Genomic DNA, 20,057 nt, shown 5'->3' with positions numbered 1-20,057 from the left:
TGCAACAGCCTCTCGGTTATTGAAAAGTGCCGCCCTGGGCAGACTACCCCCTCCACCCCCCCCCCCACTTGCTACGCCACTGGCAAGAACAGTGTCTGAGTTGTAGGAATTTACGGTGAGCCAACCTTATCTCATTTTTAAGAAAGTTAGGACTTTTTTGAGAAATAATCCTTCCTTTATGCCTAAAGTGGTATCAGAGTTTTCTTTGAGACAAGCTATCCATCTTCCCATCTTCTTTCCAGAAACTAAAATAAGGGAGAAAGCATTCTCTTTTTTTGTATGTCCACTGGCAACTCATCAGAACTAAAAATTTCACAATCTCTCATCAATTATTCATTTTTATGAATGTAAAAAGTGGCAACCTTTGTCAAGGGGAGAAAATGATTTGTCGTACTTTGGATGTCAACAAGCAACTCATATTATCTTGATGGAATTAAAGCCTTCAGAATCTCTGATCAGTTATTCATCTTTATGAAGATAAGAAAAAGTACAGCCTGTGTCAAAGCAGGCTATCTCCAGATGGTTGTCACTTGCTATTTCCTTTTGTTATACCCACCAGAACAAGCCATTTTACCCTAGGGTCACAGCACACATTACCAGAGCCTTGACTTCATAAATGGCTTTTTCAAAATTGGTGGATTCTGGTTGTATTCAAGAAGCAGATCTTGGTCTGCTGTACAAATCATTACAAAGCAGTTCAAGCTAGATTCCTTTTCATGTCTAGCACAGGCTTTGCTAGAACCATTGTCCAGGAAGTCTGGGACCGTCATCCTTCCAGTCATGATAAGCTGTGGTAGTGTACCTGTATAGCTAAGGCTACTGCAACAGTGCCCAGATGATGAACACAGTACAAATGTGCAAGGAAATGTTTATAATAGTAGACGTTTTAAAGATCTCTGCTGCAGTAGCTATTCCCTCCCTCAACCCCCCCCCCCTTACATTTCTATGAGTTTTGTTGCTAGGCCGAGGACTTTTATTTTTACTTAGTAATGATTTGTTTTAGGAATGTAGCCTCTCTCTTTCGGTTGGCATGAAAGCTTTGATGAGCTTTGCATCAAACCATTTATTTTCTTCAGCTCTGCTTGAGCTGTCAATGGTTTGGATTCATATAAGGTGCCCTTAAACTCTGGAAACTGTCCATCTGTTATATTTTATGCCATATAGGTAAGGGTGCTGCAGCAGTGACGATTCGACTGTCTACTGTTATGCTAAGTTTACTATACTTTTCCTGTACTGTTATGGTAAGTTTACTTACACAACCATACTTCTCATGAGTGACAGTGGTTCACTAGAAACACATTTCCCTTATGAGGATCAGAAAGGGTTCAAAAAACCAATGAACGGTCCTAGCAATGTTGGTAGCTTACAGCCAAGGAGACCATCGAGAACCTTGGCCACATGACCCAGTACTGGTGGGAGATTAAAAGCATACCCCATTACGCAGACGTTGTCCACATATCACTGATCACATATCTAGTCATCCAGACTGGTTTTAAAGGTTGTTTGAGAAGATATATTGGGTGAGGTATCTTTCACACGATCAGGTGGTGTTAATGTTGTAGTATAGGTGTAGTTTTGGTGTTCACTTTACCACTGGTGCTATGTAGGTGAAAGAGTTAAAAGAGCTCTCGATTATTCATACTACTAAAAGTGAGGCAGATGTTAATCCTCAGGAGTCTGTATGATGCTGAGTAAAGGGAAAGGTTTTTAGTCTTATCAGTGCAAAGAGTACTAAGACCTGAAATCTTCTTGGTGAGTAAATATTGAGTTTATTTTTTTTTTGCTGGCTTAGGTGCGTAGCTAGTTACATGCAGAACAATGCATTGCATTCAGTGATGAGCCCAATTAAGGATGAATGAGGTGTGGGTATAACTTCTTTGGACCTTGTAAGATACTGCAAAGAATAAGTGATGCAAGGTAGAAAGATTTCCTAACCACCACAGAGATATGGTGGTCAAGGGAGTGTATGTTATCAACATACTTACCCAAATCCATGATGAGTGAGTCATATTTAAGCAGAATAATTCTGTGCTGTAAGCAATAGTTATGCTACATTTATCAAAGGAAACTGTAGTGCATGTATCAGTGTAAAGGGTAAGTAAATGATTAATACACCAAGCATTTATTTGTCCAGCCCTTGCTGGAGAGTTTGAATATCAGAATGATATTTTATAACCTGTTCCAATTTGCAATCATCAAAAAACATGGTTAGCTGTAGTTCCTTGATTTTAGCTTTTCTATCAGAAAAGTATATACCAAAGCAAAGGGGACCTAGGACAGAGCCTTCTGGGTTACCACTGGTGAATTTTTCTGTTTGGAGCAAATAACCCCAGCCTTAACAGTTTGTGTGTTCTGTCAGTCCACCAGTTACTTATACAAAAAACTGTGGATGGGTTAATGTTGAGTTGGTAGAGTTTATCAGCAATCCTAGCGTGGAGGATAATGTCAGAGGTCTTGTCAAGGTCCAGATAAAGCAGTGTGGACTGTATACCCTTTACCAATGAGCTTTGTAACTCTTTCAAAGAAGTCAGTCGAGCAGGTGTAATAGCTACTGGTTTACTATCAAAATGACGAGTGTAGGTTTGGCGAACACGGAATGTCAGATAACAGTTGGCTGACTCCCTTGTTGCCAAACCTACATGTTTTCGAATCTCCAGTTCAGTGAATGCACTGTGCATTCATACACATGTGATTGACCTTAGGACTAGAGATTGCGGTACAGTGCAGATCAGGAAATTTACCCTTTTCCCCACTGTTGTGCGATCTCAGAGTTGGAATATATAATTTGCAGGGGGTGTGGGGGTGCAGGGGGGGGCTTGCCCCCTGCTAAAACATGCATTTTAGTGTTGTGCAGTACGTACATACTGCTGAAGAGTATAACTTCCGTTGCTCTTCTCAAAGGTGCAGGGAAGGAATATGTCGAATAATGCCGAATTCTAATATTTGCCATTACATTTGACATACTGACTTTCTTCCTCTGCTGTTTTAGGTGTTGTGATTCACGTGAATGAAGGAAATTGGTTCTGTGATTTTGATAATAAACCTATCTACCTCCACCCTCCACAGTGCTTCTCCACCTCACCATCTTACTCATCCTTCCTGTAACCTGCTGCAGTACACCATCAGTAAAACCATCTGTTCTCCCATCTCCCAACCTACCCTTCATTACCCTACCACAAAGCCCCAGAGTCACACACTTGAACCCCAAGACCTATCCCACAGTTTTACACACTCTGTTCACCACGTACCACTCACCCACAACTTCAGCTTCACACTCCCTTTACCCGATCTCCAAACCTAGCAAACCCCAACAACCCCAACTCAAACTTCATAAACATCTCCACAGATTAACCCCAGTCCTGCTCATACTCCTCCTCAGAGCCAACATTTAATCCAGTCCAGGTCCCTTCCATCATACAACACCCATAACCTTTCCAAGACCTACACCATCTCCTGTGAATTAATTAATGTCTAAAGCATGTCTAATATACTTGACCAGATAAACACCCTTCTTTCAACCCACTCGCCCATTATCACACTTGCCAATGAAACATGGCTCAAACAAAACAACCCTAATTTTCAGAATTTACTTCCCTCCTACAAATACCTCCAATACATGAGACCAGGAATAGACAAGGTGGGGGCACACTTATTTTTTTATTAAACAACACCTTATCTCAACTATCATTGGTCAAGCAAATGTCTCCTCAGATAGTGAACCAACCTGGATCCTTCTAAAATTTCACTCCTGGAAGATAAATCACCTTCTAATAGCAGTCAGTTACCTTCCTCCTCCAGTCTCGCTTAACAAATTTAAATCCCTTATTCTTACTATCACCTCAGCTGTGCACAACTATAAAAATATTATTATTATAGGTGATTTTAACCCAAACTACCTAGGTCCCCTGAGAAATGACATTGCCAAATTCCCAGCCAATATCAGTCTTAGTGAATAATGCTACCCATCCAGATCTCAGAACCAACAACCACTCTCTCCTGGATCTGCTAATTTCTAACAACCCTCCCATAATCTCCAATATATCTGTTCTTCCATCCTCATTCAGAGACCACTCCCTAGTAACCTTCTGTGTTATCTTCAGACCCAGCTCCATCATCAATATAGAAAACTTCAAAAACACCTGGCACCATTCAACTGGTCTCCCACTACTAATTTACAGAACCCATCTCAGCTGCCACAAACCCTACATATACCCTCTTCCAATTCAAGACACATTCTTCCCTCTCACACAGAGCCTTTTCAAATACAACAAACCCCCTAGCTTACCACTGAACTGAAAGCTGTACTCAAATTTAGACACAATTCATTGCCTTTTTGGAGTCAAACTCCCTCACCAGAAATTCATACTGACTTTACTCCTCTGTGTAATGTAGCTAATCAAGCCATATGCAGGCACACAGCCTACTATGTCAAAAACAAACTTGCTCTGGTAGGCAAACCCAAAATAGTTTTGGCAGGAAATAAATCTTCTCAGAGGCTGAAAATCCTCCTTTCCTATCACCATCTAGACCTCTCAAGGCCAACTATCAACCTCTAACTTTCTTAAGGCATTCAGCCACCTCCCTGGTACTGCATCCTCTACTTCTCCTCCAGACTCACCCCCCCCCAGCCTTTTAATCCCCTCTTCTATTTTAAAAACAATTACTCACAAGGACCTTGATAAACTTTCAAAAAAGAACATAACCCTGGACTCTCCCACTGGTGCAGACAACCTACTTCCTTGATTTATATCACTCTGAAAAGACTTCCTTACCACATCTCTTCTCCATATTTATAATCTTTGCTTGATTGAAAATATAATGCCAGACATATGTTAAATTGTTCTTGCTTGACCCCCTTCCCAAACAACCTCAGCCAGAAAATGCGTCCCACTTCTGCCTATCACTATCCTCCCAACACTTGGGAAAATACTTGAAAAAAATAATCTACAACCAGCTATCCACTTATATCCAAAGGTGCCACCTGTTCACTTTTAAACAGCATGAATTATGGGATGGTCAGAGCACAGTGACAGCATTATAGTCTCTTACAATAGGAGCCTTCTCTTCATGGATAAAAGAAACCTTTCAGGAACTCTCTTCATTGACGTTACCAAAGCTTTTGATCTTATTGACCACTTTCTGCTCTTTCATTCCCTCCAAGAAATTGGGGTTAGCACCAACACAATTAATGGGTTCCATCATGTTTTTACACGTAGGTATGTCAGAGTCAAAATAAGCTAATTTCTGTCACCTTAAGCACCTCTTACCAGAAGAGTGCCCCAGGGATAAATTCTCGCTCCACAGTTGTTTTCAGTTTTTATTAGCCAACTATCCTCCAACTTCCTTAACCTTCCTATCATCCATTATACAAATTATATAGTTATCCTTTGATCCAGTCCCGCACATTCAACTATTCAAACCCAGTTTTAGTGTGACCTGTACTCCTTTTATTCTTTGTCTGAACAGCCATAAATTACTTCTAAACTCCTCCAGAACAAAAAATACAATGTTTGGAACCTCACAAAAGCTGAAAAATCTCTCAAAAATCTAAACATCACAGATTTCAATGGTTCCCCAATAGAAACAACTATGTCTTTTACATACTTAGGTTTATGGCTAGACCAGTCACTTATATTTCAGAGTTACATTTAAAACACAAGGAAAAGACTAGTTCTCTCTTATTCTGGTCTTGAAAAATAACTCCTTTTCTCTCTTGACTAGCAAGTGCTATAATAGTCAAAGGGATCCTCCTTGTCCAACTGTAATATGGGCTCCCCAACATAGCCACAACATCTAAAAAGCCTCATCCACAATCAGGCCATTGAAAACAAAGTCTGCCAATTCATTTCCAACCCCTCCCACCAGGAACACTGCACCACCCTCTCCAAAGCCAAATGGCTACCATTCTCATACAGAATTAGTTCTAGAGAGTCTCTTCTTTTTAAACTACTTCATTTGGGTACTTTCCCTGCTGTTGCAACCAAACTCCATAATAAAAACACCCCCTACAAACCTCTGTGACCTCACTCCAGACACCCCAGACCAAAATGCATTCCATTCTTGCACCCAAACTCTGGCAGTTCCTCCCCCATCACCTTAAAGAACTCTTCTCTTTCTCCACTTTCAGAGCACAGCTGAAAAGATACCTCTATGAAAAATCTGAGTGCAAGTGCCTTTCTGCTGGACACATTACTTAACTCCCTCCTCATCTGTATCGCATCTTCTTTGACCCTGTGTTCTCACCTGCTGCTTCCATGTCTATTTACTACTAAAATTAATTTACATTTGTTTCTGTACTCTCTTAATATTTACATAGCTTGAATTGTCAATGAGATTTTTTCCTTCTGTGATTACTGCATGTTTGTGAATTTATTTTGTTTTATGTTTTTGTGATTTTTTTCACCCATGCCGTGCCTGCAAATGATCTATTGTAATCAGTGTACTACCATGGTAAACAAACTAAATAAAAATAAATAAAATAAAAAAATGAGCTGTCTTTTACAAAGTTCGACTGGTTTGTGTGCAAATATATAAGGTCACCTGAGTCATTGTTTATTAGTTTAGCTGTAATACATTCCATAGCCTTGCTGCAAATAATACTAGTGAGATTAATAAGCGTGTAATTCCCAGGGTCAGTAGAGGGATCATCTTTATGCAAGAGGACTACAACTACCATTCTTCAATAGCAGGTCCTCCATGACAAGCTCCTACAAGAATTCAGCAACAGCTCCATGCTGTAATCTTAAATGTTGAGGGCTGGAAGTGTAGCAAACTGTGGTCTTATGTACTTAAAGTACACTTACGAAAGTTGTTTTTAAACATGGTGTCATTATGGTCAGTTGATAACCAACACTGAAGTCCACAAATAGTTCACCACTGGGGGTTCAGCCATTCCTGTCTATTATGCCAACATGATTATTTTCTACATGGTTAAAGAAAGTATGTGCTCTAAAGTACACATACTGAATGTATACACCTTAATAAATCATCAAAGGAGAGATTCCTTTATCAGTGTAAGTATGCATCCACCATTTCCCTTTGGGTATTTAATAAAGATTTGGATTATTTTAAAGCAATAGAATTATTGTAACCCGAGAATTAATGGTGAACTTTACAGTGGTGCCAGTAATTAATTATATGGATGATCCATGTGAAAAAAAATCTCACAAATTACAAGTTTGAAGTCCTAGTAACCTGCATCATGTCTTGTTATGCTACATTGTCTAGGTAAGCAGCACAGTGCTATCAATATGAACTAAAAGAACAGTATGTAAGGAAGTGGAATTGCTGTTGGTGACAACACTCATCCCTAAGTAGTTGTTCTTCTTTTGGCTTTTCCCGGTTAGGGGTCACTACAGCGGAACTCCGGTCCGCTAATGATTGGCAGTAGATTGTTCCGGTGCCGAGGTGCCAGCCCGACGCCCAACCTTCAATGAAGGCACGCCCATTCATGCATATCATTTGAATGCCACTCAACCGCAGGGAGGACATGCAGACTCCACACTGAAGGCGCTCCAGCCGAGAATCGAACGAGAGAACCTCTTGCTGTGAGGCGGTAATGCTACCGCTGCACCACCGCGGCTAACACTACTCAAGCCAAATAAAATGCTAGGAAGTATAAACTACATATCAGACACAGAAGCAGCTTCTGTAATAACGTATATATGTAAAAATGAATAAGACACTAAAGATTATAATGAATAATAGTATATCAGTTACTATAAAGTCATACTTCTCCAGGTGTGAAAACATCATGATTTTGCCATCTTAATTGCAAAGTATAATTCCATGATACATGTTAGGTATTATTCTGTGTTATATTTATTATTTGTTTACTATATATTTCACTAAGGATATCTCCCTCTGAAGAACTGAGGGGGTGCCCATCAGTTGTGCATTTAGGTGGGCTTATATTGATACCTGGCCTGGAAAGGGGTGGGCTGTAGCTGCTAAAAATCTGGACTGATCACATCTTGAATTGATGAGGTGTTATAAATATTCCTACTGGGATCTCTTCTTCCAAGATGTCTCATGTTTTAGCTTTAGTATGAACTCATTATACAACTGTATTTTCTTTAAACATCTAGTGAACCTTGGAGCTCTTGAAGTTCATTATTGCCATGGAAACTTGTAATGCAGTCTGCCCACGAGGACTTGTTTTAGCGCCCCCTGCTTTAAATAATTTTTGTTGTAAATTTGACTTCAGTGCGCCTGTAACATTAGTGAAGGTCATAGTCCATTTTAATGCAGAGTACAAGTAACAAGCAGTCTGATATGGTGAGAAAAGTTTGGGATGTTCTTGGGTAGTGGTAGAATCGTCGGAATATAGTTTCACAATTTTTGGCAGATTTAAACAAGTTTGATATCAAGCTGCTGTGCACAGTAAAACTGTTTTTGCTTGGCGTGTTGCATACGATACGTGAACGATCTTTTCCCAACAAGCATTAACAAATTTCCACTTCCATGTTAGCGGTATATATATGCTAACACCAATGTACGTGGGCTGTGGAGCTTGTTACATTTCTGGAGGTTTCTATGGCTTTGGTTTACCAGAAATAATTTCTCTGAACTCTTTAATCTACAGTTTGACACGGAGGTTGCAGTGCGTACATGTGAGTGAGTGTATCTGCAGCGACTTACCTTCCAAATACATAGAGCTGGGAGAATAGAAATGGATTCGGCAGTTTTATTACTGTGGGGAGGCAGGGTGCTGCTGCCAGATAACGTGTGTGTGTGTGTGTGTAGCGGGTTAGACTTGGATTTCTGGATGCTCTCTTCCAAGCCAAATATATGTACACGTGATCTATCGCGCTCTCGCTGACATCTCCTCACCTTAGTCTTACTTCCATTCTGCAATTTATTCTACCTGCTCTTAACTGGTTCACTGTATTAAAGCTGAGTCAGTGTGTGCTATATAATGATACATTTTGATATGATGGTATCACACGGTTATTATTATGTATCACACCATTAAAACGAAAGCGCATGCAAACATTTTGAGATGTGCAGTGTCATATGTCATTGGTAACAGTAGCTGTAAGCTCCTTTTGCAAAGTACTTGCTGCTGCTGGTACGTTGTGATGAATAAAAGCGTTTTCTGTATTGCAGCTTGATCTACAGTAGTGGTGTGTGCTGTGTGTGTCAGATGACGACTTGCTGACGCTGCCTGAGCCAAACCAGTAAAGGAGATCCAGTAAAGAGCGCAGCGTGGACTACTGCTCGCAAGGTGAACATTCACCGTGTAGCCCTGTCACAAAAGGGGGAACCAAACCAAGGTGCTATCAAGGAATCCGAAAATGGACGTGCCGCGACTAGGCCACAGCATCAGCAGCCCGACCAGCCCTTGCGACGACATGATCAAGAACCTCAGCTTAGAAGCTATTCAGCTTTGTGACAGAGAAGGTAAGGTTGTTATCTTCAGCTGTAATGGGGAAGATGAACTCTCTTATTACATATGGTGACATTTAATAATTGTGAACCAGTCGAAATTACTAAGGCTGTTTGTGAATCTATTAAATTGTTCGTAGGTGTAAATTAATTGCCACTGTATTCAATTAAGGTTAACGACAAACAGCAATAATTAAGCTGATAAATCACGTGACATTAAAGGTGTGTAATATTAAAGCTAGAACGATTAGTTCAGGTGCTGTTACACCCTTATTTCTTTAGTTGCAGTAATTTAATGGTATCCATGGATGTAATTGAGATGCAGTGTGTAAGTAGGCAGGATGTCGCTTACAGTAATGAATGTGTGCTCCCGTGGCTTCTCGCAGGGAGCCCTTCGTTCACATCTGCTGATTAAAAGGGGCTGAAAAGGTATTTGCCGTTTTTACTGCAGCTTGTTTCCAGTTTGTTCTGCACCAGCTAAAGAAAGGAGCAGTGCACAGTCAATTCATTTGGGCGGGCGGGGGATTTACAATTGCACATACAAGCACACTTCAGCACCTTGGACAGTTAGCACCCTCAGGATTCTGGGCAGTAGTTAAATCTTCTGGCATCTGCACTGAACTGGCCTGGTGCATCTGGCATGCTGTAAAATGCCTGATGCTGTAAATTACATGTTTGTGTGAGACAGCCATTGTTCTAAAGATAAGTTTCGGAGTTTCTTGTAAGCCAGATTTAGGGGAATCACCGACTTCACATGCATACTTAATTAATCTTATTACTGTATTCATTGTCTGCAGTTGGCACCAGTAGTGCAAGCCCAGCTAGCTGCATGTAGATTCATGGCAAACAAGTAACTATTTGTTCGTTTTGCAAGTGCTGATTGGACAGATTTTTAATCGCACTAAAACCAATATTTCTAACTGTAGTGGTACCTTTAAAGTGTTTTTGAAATTCTAAAACTTATTAAAATTCTAATCCTACGAAGTGATACTTTGGAATTGCTTAAGTATTAAATGTTTAATGTTTAACTTGCATAGTTTTAATGATCCACTTTATTACCTCTCTGTCTACGTCACTTTATGTTGTTTGTCAGTCTATTACAGTGTTGTTATAGAGCTCATCTAAGTGCAGTTCAAAACAAGGCTAATAAGCTAAATTTTCTTATGGCTGAATATGTGATTTACTGCAAATATACAGTAGTATAGCAATTATTTGCCACACAAGTAAGACTGCTTTTGTATAATGTGTTTTTGTTTGGGGAGGACAGTGTGCCTTTTCTGAATGTACGTTACTTTCTTTAGCACACAACTCTGTAGTTCGCATGAAGCATTTTAATATTTGACATGTTAAGATTGCTGTACATTGATTTAATTAGCAAGCCTCACTTTTTCACTGTTTATTGTCGTTTCATTATCACAGGAAGGACTACCTAAGGATAATTGGTCTAGATGTTTATTTTAAATTATAGTTGCTGTAAAATACCTATATAACAGTTGCAGCATGATTACCACATAGCTTTGATGCATTTATTTCTGGCATCAGTAGTTATATTTTTAGCCCTTTTGTACTCCCAGACTTTTTTATAGGACGTGCGTCTATAGACTTGGATACACACAGACATTTATTATAAACTAGTGTTAAAAGAGATAGGATGTGCATTAAAATATTTTATTATCCACTTCTGTAGTATGTACACTGTCCACTTGTCAGGCATTCAGTAACATCCTATAAATGCAGTAAATGTAGAATAATCTTTAGTTGATACTTTATCATACTTTTCCATAATAGAGTAAATGGGTTGCTCTCACAGAGCAATATTTTAAATAGTTTATTAAAAAAAATAATAATTTTAACTGTTTGAGAAACTCACTACAAAGGGATTAGAGCTATGAGTTAATTCTTTTCCCATCTGTCTTACGTGGCCTTCAAATTTTGAACCAAGGCCAGTACTTGTTGAGGAAACACTCCCCTTTTGTTATGATTGGCACCCCATCATACCTCTCAACTGTTGTGATTTAGGCTTAAACACTATGATTTTGGCCCTTGGATTTAGCCTTGCTTCCCCTAGATTTATGATGTTTCTCATAAAGTTAAGACTTGTTTATGAGTATATAACTTTATTAAATGCACAAACTAAGCCTGTACAAAAGACTTGTTACTACTAGCTGCATAGGATCTAGTGTATAAAGCTCTCCTAGTGTGAAAATAAAGTGCTTCTCTTTCTGACTCCTGTATTCAGAACAAAAGCAAGACAAGAGATCCACAGACCAAGCCTATGATTTCTCTGATTTGCGCCACTGCTTTATCTTTTGAGGCTGCAGTAGCCTGTAGTCCCTCTAGTTGTATGTCATTAGCAAATAAGAGACTGGGAAGATGTATCATCTTTGGATTTGACTCATCATCACCGTACTCTCTTTGGCCTGAGAGCCAGAAAATTCACCATTGCTATTTTGAGTCCCAGAATGTATAACTTAAGATGACCCCAGGGCCCATACTGTGAAGATTTTGAATCCGTCTTCCCAGTGAGTAATGCAGGTTGCAGTCTGGACTTGTCACAGTTACTGCTGGTGCCTTTCTCATGTGTTTAGTCATTTATCACCATCACTGCAGTCCAACCTACAGTGGATTTTCCTTGTTCATTTCTGTTTCCGCATTCATCTCCATATTGGCATTAGAGTTTGATGACTTATTTAACACCCTGTCTAAGATGACCAAATGAGTGCAGGAGTACACCCTTCTGCATATGAAGTTACAAGTCCTATTAGCTGGTGCAGTACCCCATTCACCCAGTATTTCTCTTCTGAAACGCATCCTCCATCATAAGCAAACCCTTTCCTGGTCCACACACCCTTTAACTTCTCATCTTGTTTTCCAAGTGTAGCTACATTCATGACAGTCTGTTTACAGATAAAACCCTTGTATAATTTGTACTACTTTTGTCTTTAGGAGTACCCTTTCTGCAGCACTGTAATTTCTGTTTTTCTGTGGAAAATGTAATATTTGCCAGTTTGTTATGACACCTTTATAAATTTATCATTTTGTTTTATTGGTGAGAAGTTTACTGTTAAGAAGCACATTAATTTTTTTCTGTTTTTTTAATTTATCATTCATTTTCTTCAACGTAAAGACTTGATACTAGCAAGAGAAACAGTAGTCTTTAAGAAATGTTTATAAGAACACATTAGGGATATCATATATCAAAATGTTGCCACCTTTGGCTTGGCATTCTAATGATTGTGTGTAGTGGTTGATGTGGTTAGTTTGTCTTTGGGATGGCTATCTGATTTTTGAATTAATATTTATAGCTCTTTGTTTAGAATAAATTTATCTTAATTTTTTATCAAATTTTATAAACAGAAATACATTTTTTATATAGTAAAGCACAAACTCTGTGTATTTCATTTCTAAACTGTGTTCTGTGTCATAACACTGTTGCATCCTCCCCTCTATAATTTAATTAATTGTTTGCAGTATAACTTACAGCTCTCCACCTGGACAGTTATATAATTCCAAAACGCCGAAAACTGACAAACCACTAAATAATAAAAATACCATGTAAAGCAACACACCAGTCCAGCAGTAAGATAATTTATTAGCGCTTTCGTCCCTTAATATCAGAGACTTCATCAAAATAAAACAAGGTTAAAAACGCAAGGCAATTTAAAACATTCCTAAGCACACCTACTAACTCAAAGTAGCCAGTAGAACAAAACTTCCTGTTCCCTTACCATAGGGTGACACAAACCCTGATTTGTTTAAACAAAAACATTACTCGTAAAAAAAATCAAGCATTTTATTGAAATCCCATAGATTTCGGTTTTAAAATGCAGTTAATTGATAAGTTACCATTTAAACTGGGTGGCTGGGTATCATCGGTGGCAAGCTGCCAACACAACTCCCGGTATTCCAGCCATAAGTCACCCAGGTAACCCCTATGGTTCTTTTCCAGTTTTTCAATCCCAAAAAAAAGAAAATGATGTCCAGGGAGCTCCTTGTTGTACTTGGCTAGTGTATTGTTAACATTCCTTCTTTTTATATTATATATATGTGCTCATAAATTCTATCTTTTAACTCCTGGATGTCTTACCAATGTAGAAACACTGACATTGTTGACATTTGGCTACATAAACTAAGCTCTTTATTTTACAATTACATCTAAACTTGGGCTCCATCAACATACTGTTAAATTGGACCTGTCTGTCTTCTAAGATACACTTACAATTTCAACATTGACATTTAAATGTTCCCCTCTTAATATTTATTTGATCAAACATCCTATTGTCAGGGTATTCAATTAAGCTTTTAAGACACTCTCCCTTTCTAGTTACAAACTTGGGTGCTCCACCCAAATCTTTTAGCAGTCTTAGATATTTTAGGGTGCCCCAGTTTTTTACAGTACACATTTTGATGTGTTGGTAATCAATGCTGTAAGTAGTTATAAATGCCAAAGACAAATTCTTGTATCTAACTTCTGATTGTTCACACCGTCATTGTGACCATGTGTTCCCAATAAAATTGGGTACAAGTCCAATTGTCTTTTTGTTGACACTTCAGCGATGAGCATATCTAACTGTTAGGGATACCCTCTCTTAATAAACATTGATTTTAAAAACAGACGTTTGTTAATAAATCCTCCAATTTTATACCATTTTTGCTGTTCTAACAAGCTGTCACTTTACAACTGCTCTTTTTTGTATGAAAGGATGACAGCTAGTAAAATGCAGGAAATAGTTTTAATATGTCATCTTACGAAAAATCCATGAAAGGAACTTTTGCTGGTGCAAGTCCTTCTTCAGTTCTATGTCTAAATAGTGTAGGACCTCCTTTGAGATAGAGTATGTGAAATTGAGAAAAGAAGTGGTATATAGTCAATAAATTCATCAATGTTACTCATCTCCAATCCAAAAAATACATATGTCATCTAGGTATCTGACATGTAACGACCATAATTCAGCAAAATGTGAAGAAAACACATTTCTTTTCCTGCTTAGCCATAACTATGTTGACAAAAACAGTTATATCACTTCCTGTAGAACGTCAGTGTGTTGGTCATTATAATGCTAAGGGTGTTTGCTTGCATGAGCCGTCAGTTTGCATTTTTTTGGCCTTCACTGCATGTTTGCTTATGAGAGGTCCTTCCCTGTTCGGGTTTCCTGGTGTGCATGTAAGTAGATGTCTGGTATTTGGCAACCAAAAGCAATTCTTTAAAAGAGCTTTGATTGACCCTTCTGTGGTTGCACAGTCTAAGCACGTCTTTCATGTGGGGGAAGTTGTCCTTCTGTACATCTCAAATAATTCTTTTTGTAGAGACTGTTCTGTGTTTAGTGATTGACTGGGACATCCTGTCACTGAAGAGATTATGAGAGATTAGGAAACTTGCCTGTGAGTCTTTCAGCAGCTGAGATTTTGAGTTTATACCTTTTTTCTAGGTTCATAGGTTTATAGAAAACTACTAGGCAATCAGTCTACATACTATGACAAGCTTAGCTAATAAAGCACTTTCAGAAGTTCTCCCCAGACTCAATGTGGGCAACACAAGAAAGACAGGTTAAGGTTATTAGACATTGTGGTATTGACAGTTTTCATTACATTACTGTAAACAATATAAGAAACAATACATTGGTTTTACTGATATTGGACCCAAAACAGCTACATTTGAAAAACAAAAGCACTTCATTGCTAACATTGAAAAACACAAAATATAAGAAGCGTTTTTTGCTTACTACCCCACATCATCTTATCTAAATATAGTAACTCTGTTATTGTACAGCTTTAGACAAAGGGTACATATCCTAGAACAGGTAACATGTTCCTGTACCAAATCTGCAGCAACCTGCCACAATTAAAAGTACTCTCAGAGCTGTAGCTGTAGTGCACAGAACTGATACACTATCCAAAATGCACATATACACCAACATGTAAAATCCATTACACAGGAAAAGTTAACCACCACCAAAACCACTCTACTTGCATACTAAACAATCACTTTAAGGTCATGTTACATGAAAACAAAGTATAAATGTACAGCTTTATTAACACCAACACACACAAGTCTGATGGTACTAGACCTGACTTCAGAAGGATTAGCATAACAAGCATGCTTCTGGCTGTCTTCTTATGAGTGCTCTGTGGAGATAATTCAGTGCAAATTACTACAAATTCATCAGTTCCCCATGAACAGGCTGCTCACCTCACACTCCAGTTGCCATTCTTTGATTCAGGAATGTCCACTGAAAACTCGGGGAGGTATCTTCTTGCTTTCTTCTTCTCAGGAGCTTCTCTAGGTGGCTGGAGAGCCTATCATGGCTTGCTCTTGGCCCAGTGACATTGGAATATTCTGAACAGGAAATTCCATGCCATTGTTCTGTGTCTTTTGACTCTTGTCATTGTCTCTGTGGTTGTTGGAAAGTTAAGTAAACCCAGGGCTATCGTGAGTTACATTGGACAGTCAAGCCAGTCTGGTATCTGAAGAGGCATGCAGGATATGCTTACACATTTTTTTAAAAGTAAGACATATACATAGTGGAGTGAGACCTGTATCACAGCATTTTCTGTTTTTGATATATATTTTTGGATTAGTCAGCATTTTGTCAGGTCTCTAGAACCTGTTCTTAGATCAGAAGTGACAAGCCGTCAATCCCTCATTCAGCTATTTAGTCAGCTGGGGCTGAATGTGGTTGCCTTATGGGAAAGAGCAACTCTTTAAAGGTTATATCAACTTCTTCAGTGCAGGTATGAGTGAACAATGGAAGTTGTTTCCCTTTGTTACAGAAGGTAAAGAGATGTTCATTTATATGTAGTCGCTGATCCTTCTCCTTCCTTATATTTTAGCCAGGGTCAAGGTGATCAAGCACAGGCTCATTCAGATTGTCCCTTCATGACCCAGGAAACTTTTGTGACTGATCATTTGGTCAGTGGCTTTTGTAGGTTCTGTTCTGGTAAAGATAATGACAGGTCCGCTTCCTTGGAGCTAGATTCTCCTCTGCATCAGAACCTGACTTGCAGTTCCTTTCTGCTGATTTCCTAGGCTTGTTTTCTAGGTTTCTGCAGTCTTTGAGGATGTCATCTTTTAGACATATGTCGAAAACAAAGTGGAAGTGATTCTTCATTTGGACTTCTAACTCTTCTGTGTTTCTAAAGTTTGGGTCTCTGTTTGAATATTTTATTTGACTTAATCCTCTATATTTTGACTGTTATTATCCACATATTGACGTGTCTGGTAATTCATAATCTGGTTGAGGACAGGTCAGTTGTTCAGTAAAGTTTCTTTTATTGGTCTCTGAGACGAATAGGCAGCATTTAAGCTTTGCTCCACCCCCTCAGTAATTCAGTTTCATGACTGATACGTTACATACTTTATTGTATCTGACTTTTAATTTGATTGAATCATGTTCTGGTATACTTTGTGGCTGTTACTTCAGGATATTGCTTTTCAGAATAGCAGACTTTGTGTTGCTTATTCAACAAGGACAGAGTATCTTTTAGGACCATTCTTCAGTTTTGCGTAAGATGGTTTTGAAGATGTCTTTGAATCAAATAGTACAGTGGTGAGCAAATTTTACTTATTGTTGAAGTCCATTACCAATTTTGATTTTTACCTTTATGAACTTCATAGCTTTATTAAGGCTGATAACTATGTTGGTTTCATGTGCCCTGTGGTACAGGTGTACTGCTTTAACTAACCAGATCCTCTTCTGATAGTTTATTCTTTAGTTTCCTTTTGTCTGTAGTTAGGTTGTTTCTTAACCAGTGGAAATGTCATTCCACTAGAGAATGTAAATTCTTTTCTTTTATTCCACAATCCTATAGCAGTTAAGCGCTTTCAACTGGAACCCAGTCTTCTTCAGAACAGTCAACAAGCACCATAACTTCCTTTTTATACATAAACCAATACAATCATTTTAAAATTGCCAAAACATTTAAAGGTATAGTGCACATTCAGCAGCAATGACCATAAAAAATCAATATTTATAATCTTCCTAGATATTTGAATAAACCCATATCTAGTGTATACAATAATTATACTGTCAAACTATTAAACTATATAAAATATTTATAAAACATTTGTATATTTAAAATTATTTTTAAACATGTATGTAAACTATATATAGTATATAAAAAACTAAAACTCTATTTCATATTCATACTACTATCAATATTGGAAGACTTGAGACTTTTAATAAATCAATAAGTATATTACCAATACTATAATAACTCAATGACTTATACTAAGAGAGGACCAAGAAAGGTTTAATACTGATGGACTCGTTTAGTCCTGGGGTCTAGTAGCGTCTAATAAAATCTGCCATCTGCTTTCCAAGGCAGCCAGTTTCATCTTCCAGTTTCCCCCAAATGTTGAATAACTAATGGTATCTATGATAGCAAACTGAAAAGTGTGCTCTTTACCATATTCATGGATATGTTTAGACAATGCATTCTTCATGTCCTTCCTCTGAATACGGTAAAGGTGTTCATATATACGCTTTTGAAAACTCTTTCAGTCTTGCCTATGTAATACATAGGACAAGTACAACATGTAGCAATATATATCACCCTACTTGTGTTACAATTTCCAGTTCTAGTTCTAATACATGTAGAGTTGAAGTTTTTAAGTCTAATGTATCTGGATTCATTAATAAACTTACACTGTTTACATCTGCCGCATTTTGTTGTACCTTTGTACATATCCTTTGTGGCATTATCATAATTGGCTTTCTCTAATAATCTTTTAAATTAATGCCTGTCTTATATACAAATTCAGGAGAATTTCCCACATTACGTTCCAAATTGAACTAACAAGTATATTCCAATGTTGTCGTAATATGTCCTTAATAAAACACGTATGTGGAGTGTAAGTCAAAATACATGCTCGACTAGAATAACTGGATGGCAGCCCTTCATGTTTTCATTAACTATATATTTACCTAATAAAGGGGGTACTTCTTACCCCATTCATTACCCATATTCAATTGTATCCAGGAGCATGTGGTCCGGATATCCACGATTACTAAATAATGTCCTAATGGTATCAAGTTCCGTTCTCATCACAGCTTCTGTCGAAGACATCCTCGCTGCACGGATACACTGCCCTTTACGATGTTTTAAAAATGTGTGGAGGATGGTTACTTGTAAAATGTAGGTAATCATTGGAAAAAGTTGGTTTGCGGAAAATTCTAGAAGTGAATGTATGTTGGTCAAGACCAACCAAGACGTCCAAATAAGCAATGTCCACAGTACTAGTTTGATGAGTAAATTTTAAAATGTAGAGGATAGATTGATGAAAGCCATAAATTCTTGTAATTCCTCTATAGAGGCCTTCCACAAAATAAAAATGTCATCCAAAAATCTGGCATAGAATGAGATGTGAGTATAAAAATGACTTTTAAATAACACTTCCTCTTCCCATTCCAGCATCACCATGTTGGCAAAGATGGGGGCACACGACGCACCCATAGCAACACCTTTTGTTTGCTTGAAATATTCCCCTTGAAACACAATATAATTGTGATCTAACACCAGTCCCATCATGTCACACAACAACACAACCTTGTCCCAACTAACCCCTGCATGTTTCCTGAGGCTATTTGAGAAATGTTCGATTCCTAGTTCTCTGGGTATACTGGAGAAAAGATCGACCACATCAATGGTGACTAAGATGAGGTCTGGTCTCCAATATTCATATTGTAATTTGCCCAAAAAACTCCACGAATCTTTCATGATGTGTGGGATATTTCCATAAATGTGTTTTAGTTGATGATCAATCCATTTCCCTATGTTATAAGTCTTGGAATGGGAGCCGGAGATGATGGGTCTGAAGGGTGGTTGCTCCAAGGATTTGTGAAGTTTGGGTATGCCAACAATGGTTGCCAAAATGGGGTGGTCATTCTTCAAAAACATATAAGTGTCATTTGTAATCCTGTTGTCTATTAAATATTCCTCTATAGCCAGATCTATACGATGGTGTCCGATGTTAATCTGATTTAAGGAGACATTTTCATAAGTGTCTGCCTGATTTAAGATGTCATAAATACAAGACTTGTATGCTTCAACATAAAAAAGTACTAACCCACCACCCTTGTCAGGTTTCATGATGCGTACCTCTTTATTCTGCATCACTTGGTTAAGACATTCCTTTTCTGATTGAGTAAGATTTTGTGGTGGACCGTTATGCAACAAATTCCTATGTCTAATGTCCCTGTGTAGTCTATAAATGTCTTGACTAACCAATTTCTCAAAATTTGATATACTGGGATGAGATACAGGAACATAGGAACTCTTTTTGCGCAACTGTATGTTTTCCGTACCAACTGCCTGGTCCGTTGAGCCATCAAAAATCACAGCCAAATTGAGTTTGCGACAAAAAAGTTTCACCTGCTTGATATTATCAACTAAATTATTGCTAACAGTGGGAATAAATTTCATTCCTTTGTGCATGACCCGAATGAAGTCGTCATTTACCTCCACATCTGTGTAGTTACAGATAAGGAGGAGGATACAGGAGCAAGTGTAGTTACAGTAGATAAGACTTATGAAACTGAATCTGTGACATTTACTCCTCTTATTGATCAGAATATTGTTTCAGAGGGAAATACTATTAGTAGTAGGAAGTCATCTTTGAATTATCCTATGGTCACATGTTTTGAAGGTTTCAAAGTCTATAACTACACAGA

The 20,057-nt window shown here is 38.2% G+C and overlaps 1 protein-coding gene across 4 annotated transcripts in view; it reads left to right on the top strand.

Moving 5' to 3' along the window:
- The window catches only part of PHYHIPL (phytanoyl-CoA 2-hydroxylase interacting protein like), a 959,792-nt gene that overhangs the window by 174,991 nt on the left and 764,744 nt on the right, over positions 1–20,057 (top strand). The window contains exons 1-2 of one of the 4 annotated variants that reach the window (XM_044090000.1): positions 8,191–8,277; positions 9,109–9,402. In XM_044090000.1, the coding sequence (XP_043945935.1) occupies positions 9,297–9,402 (106 nt within the window). In that variant the 5' untranslated portion in view covers positions 8,191–8,277; positions 9,109–9,296. Of the gene's footprint in view, positions 1–8,190; positions 8,278–8,500; positions 8,613–8,861; positions 9,403–20,057 lie in introns of those variants that run through there. The other 3 variants (XM_044090001.1, XM_044090002.1, XM_044089999.1) reach the window with 3 other exon arrangements.

This window comes from Protopterus annectens, chromosome 12.part0, assembly GCF_019279795.1.
Source record: "Protopterus annectens isolate FY-2018-M chromosome 12.part0, PAN1.0, whole genome shotgun sequence".
Taxonomy (NCBI): domain Eukaryota; kingdom Metazoa; phylum Chordata; order Ceratodontiformes; family Protopteridae; genus Protopterus; species Protopterus annectens.
Note: the sequence above shows the minus strand (reverse complement) of the source record. Positions and strands in the feature narration are given on the sequence as shown.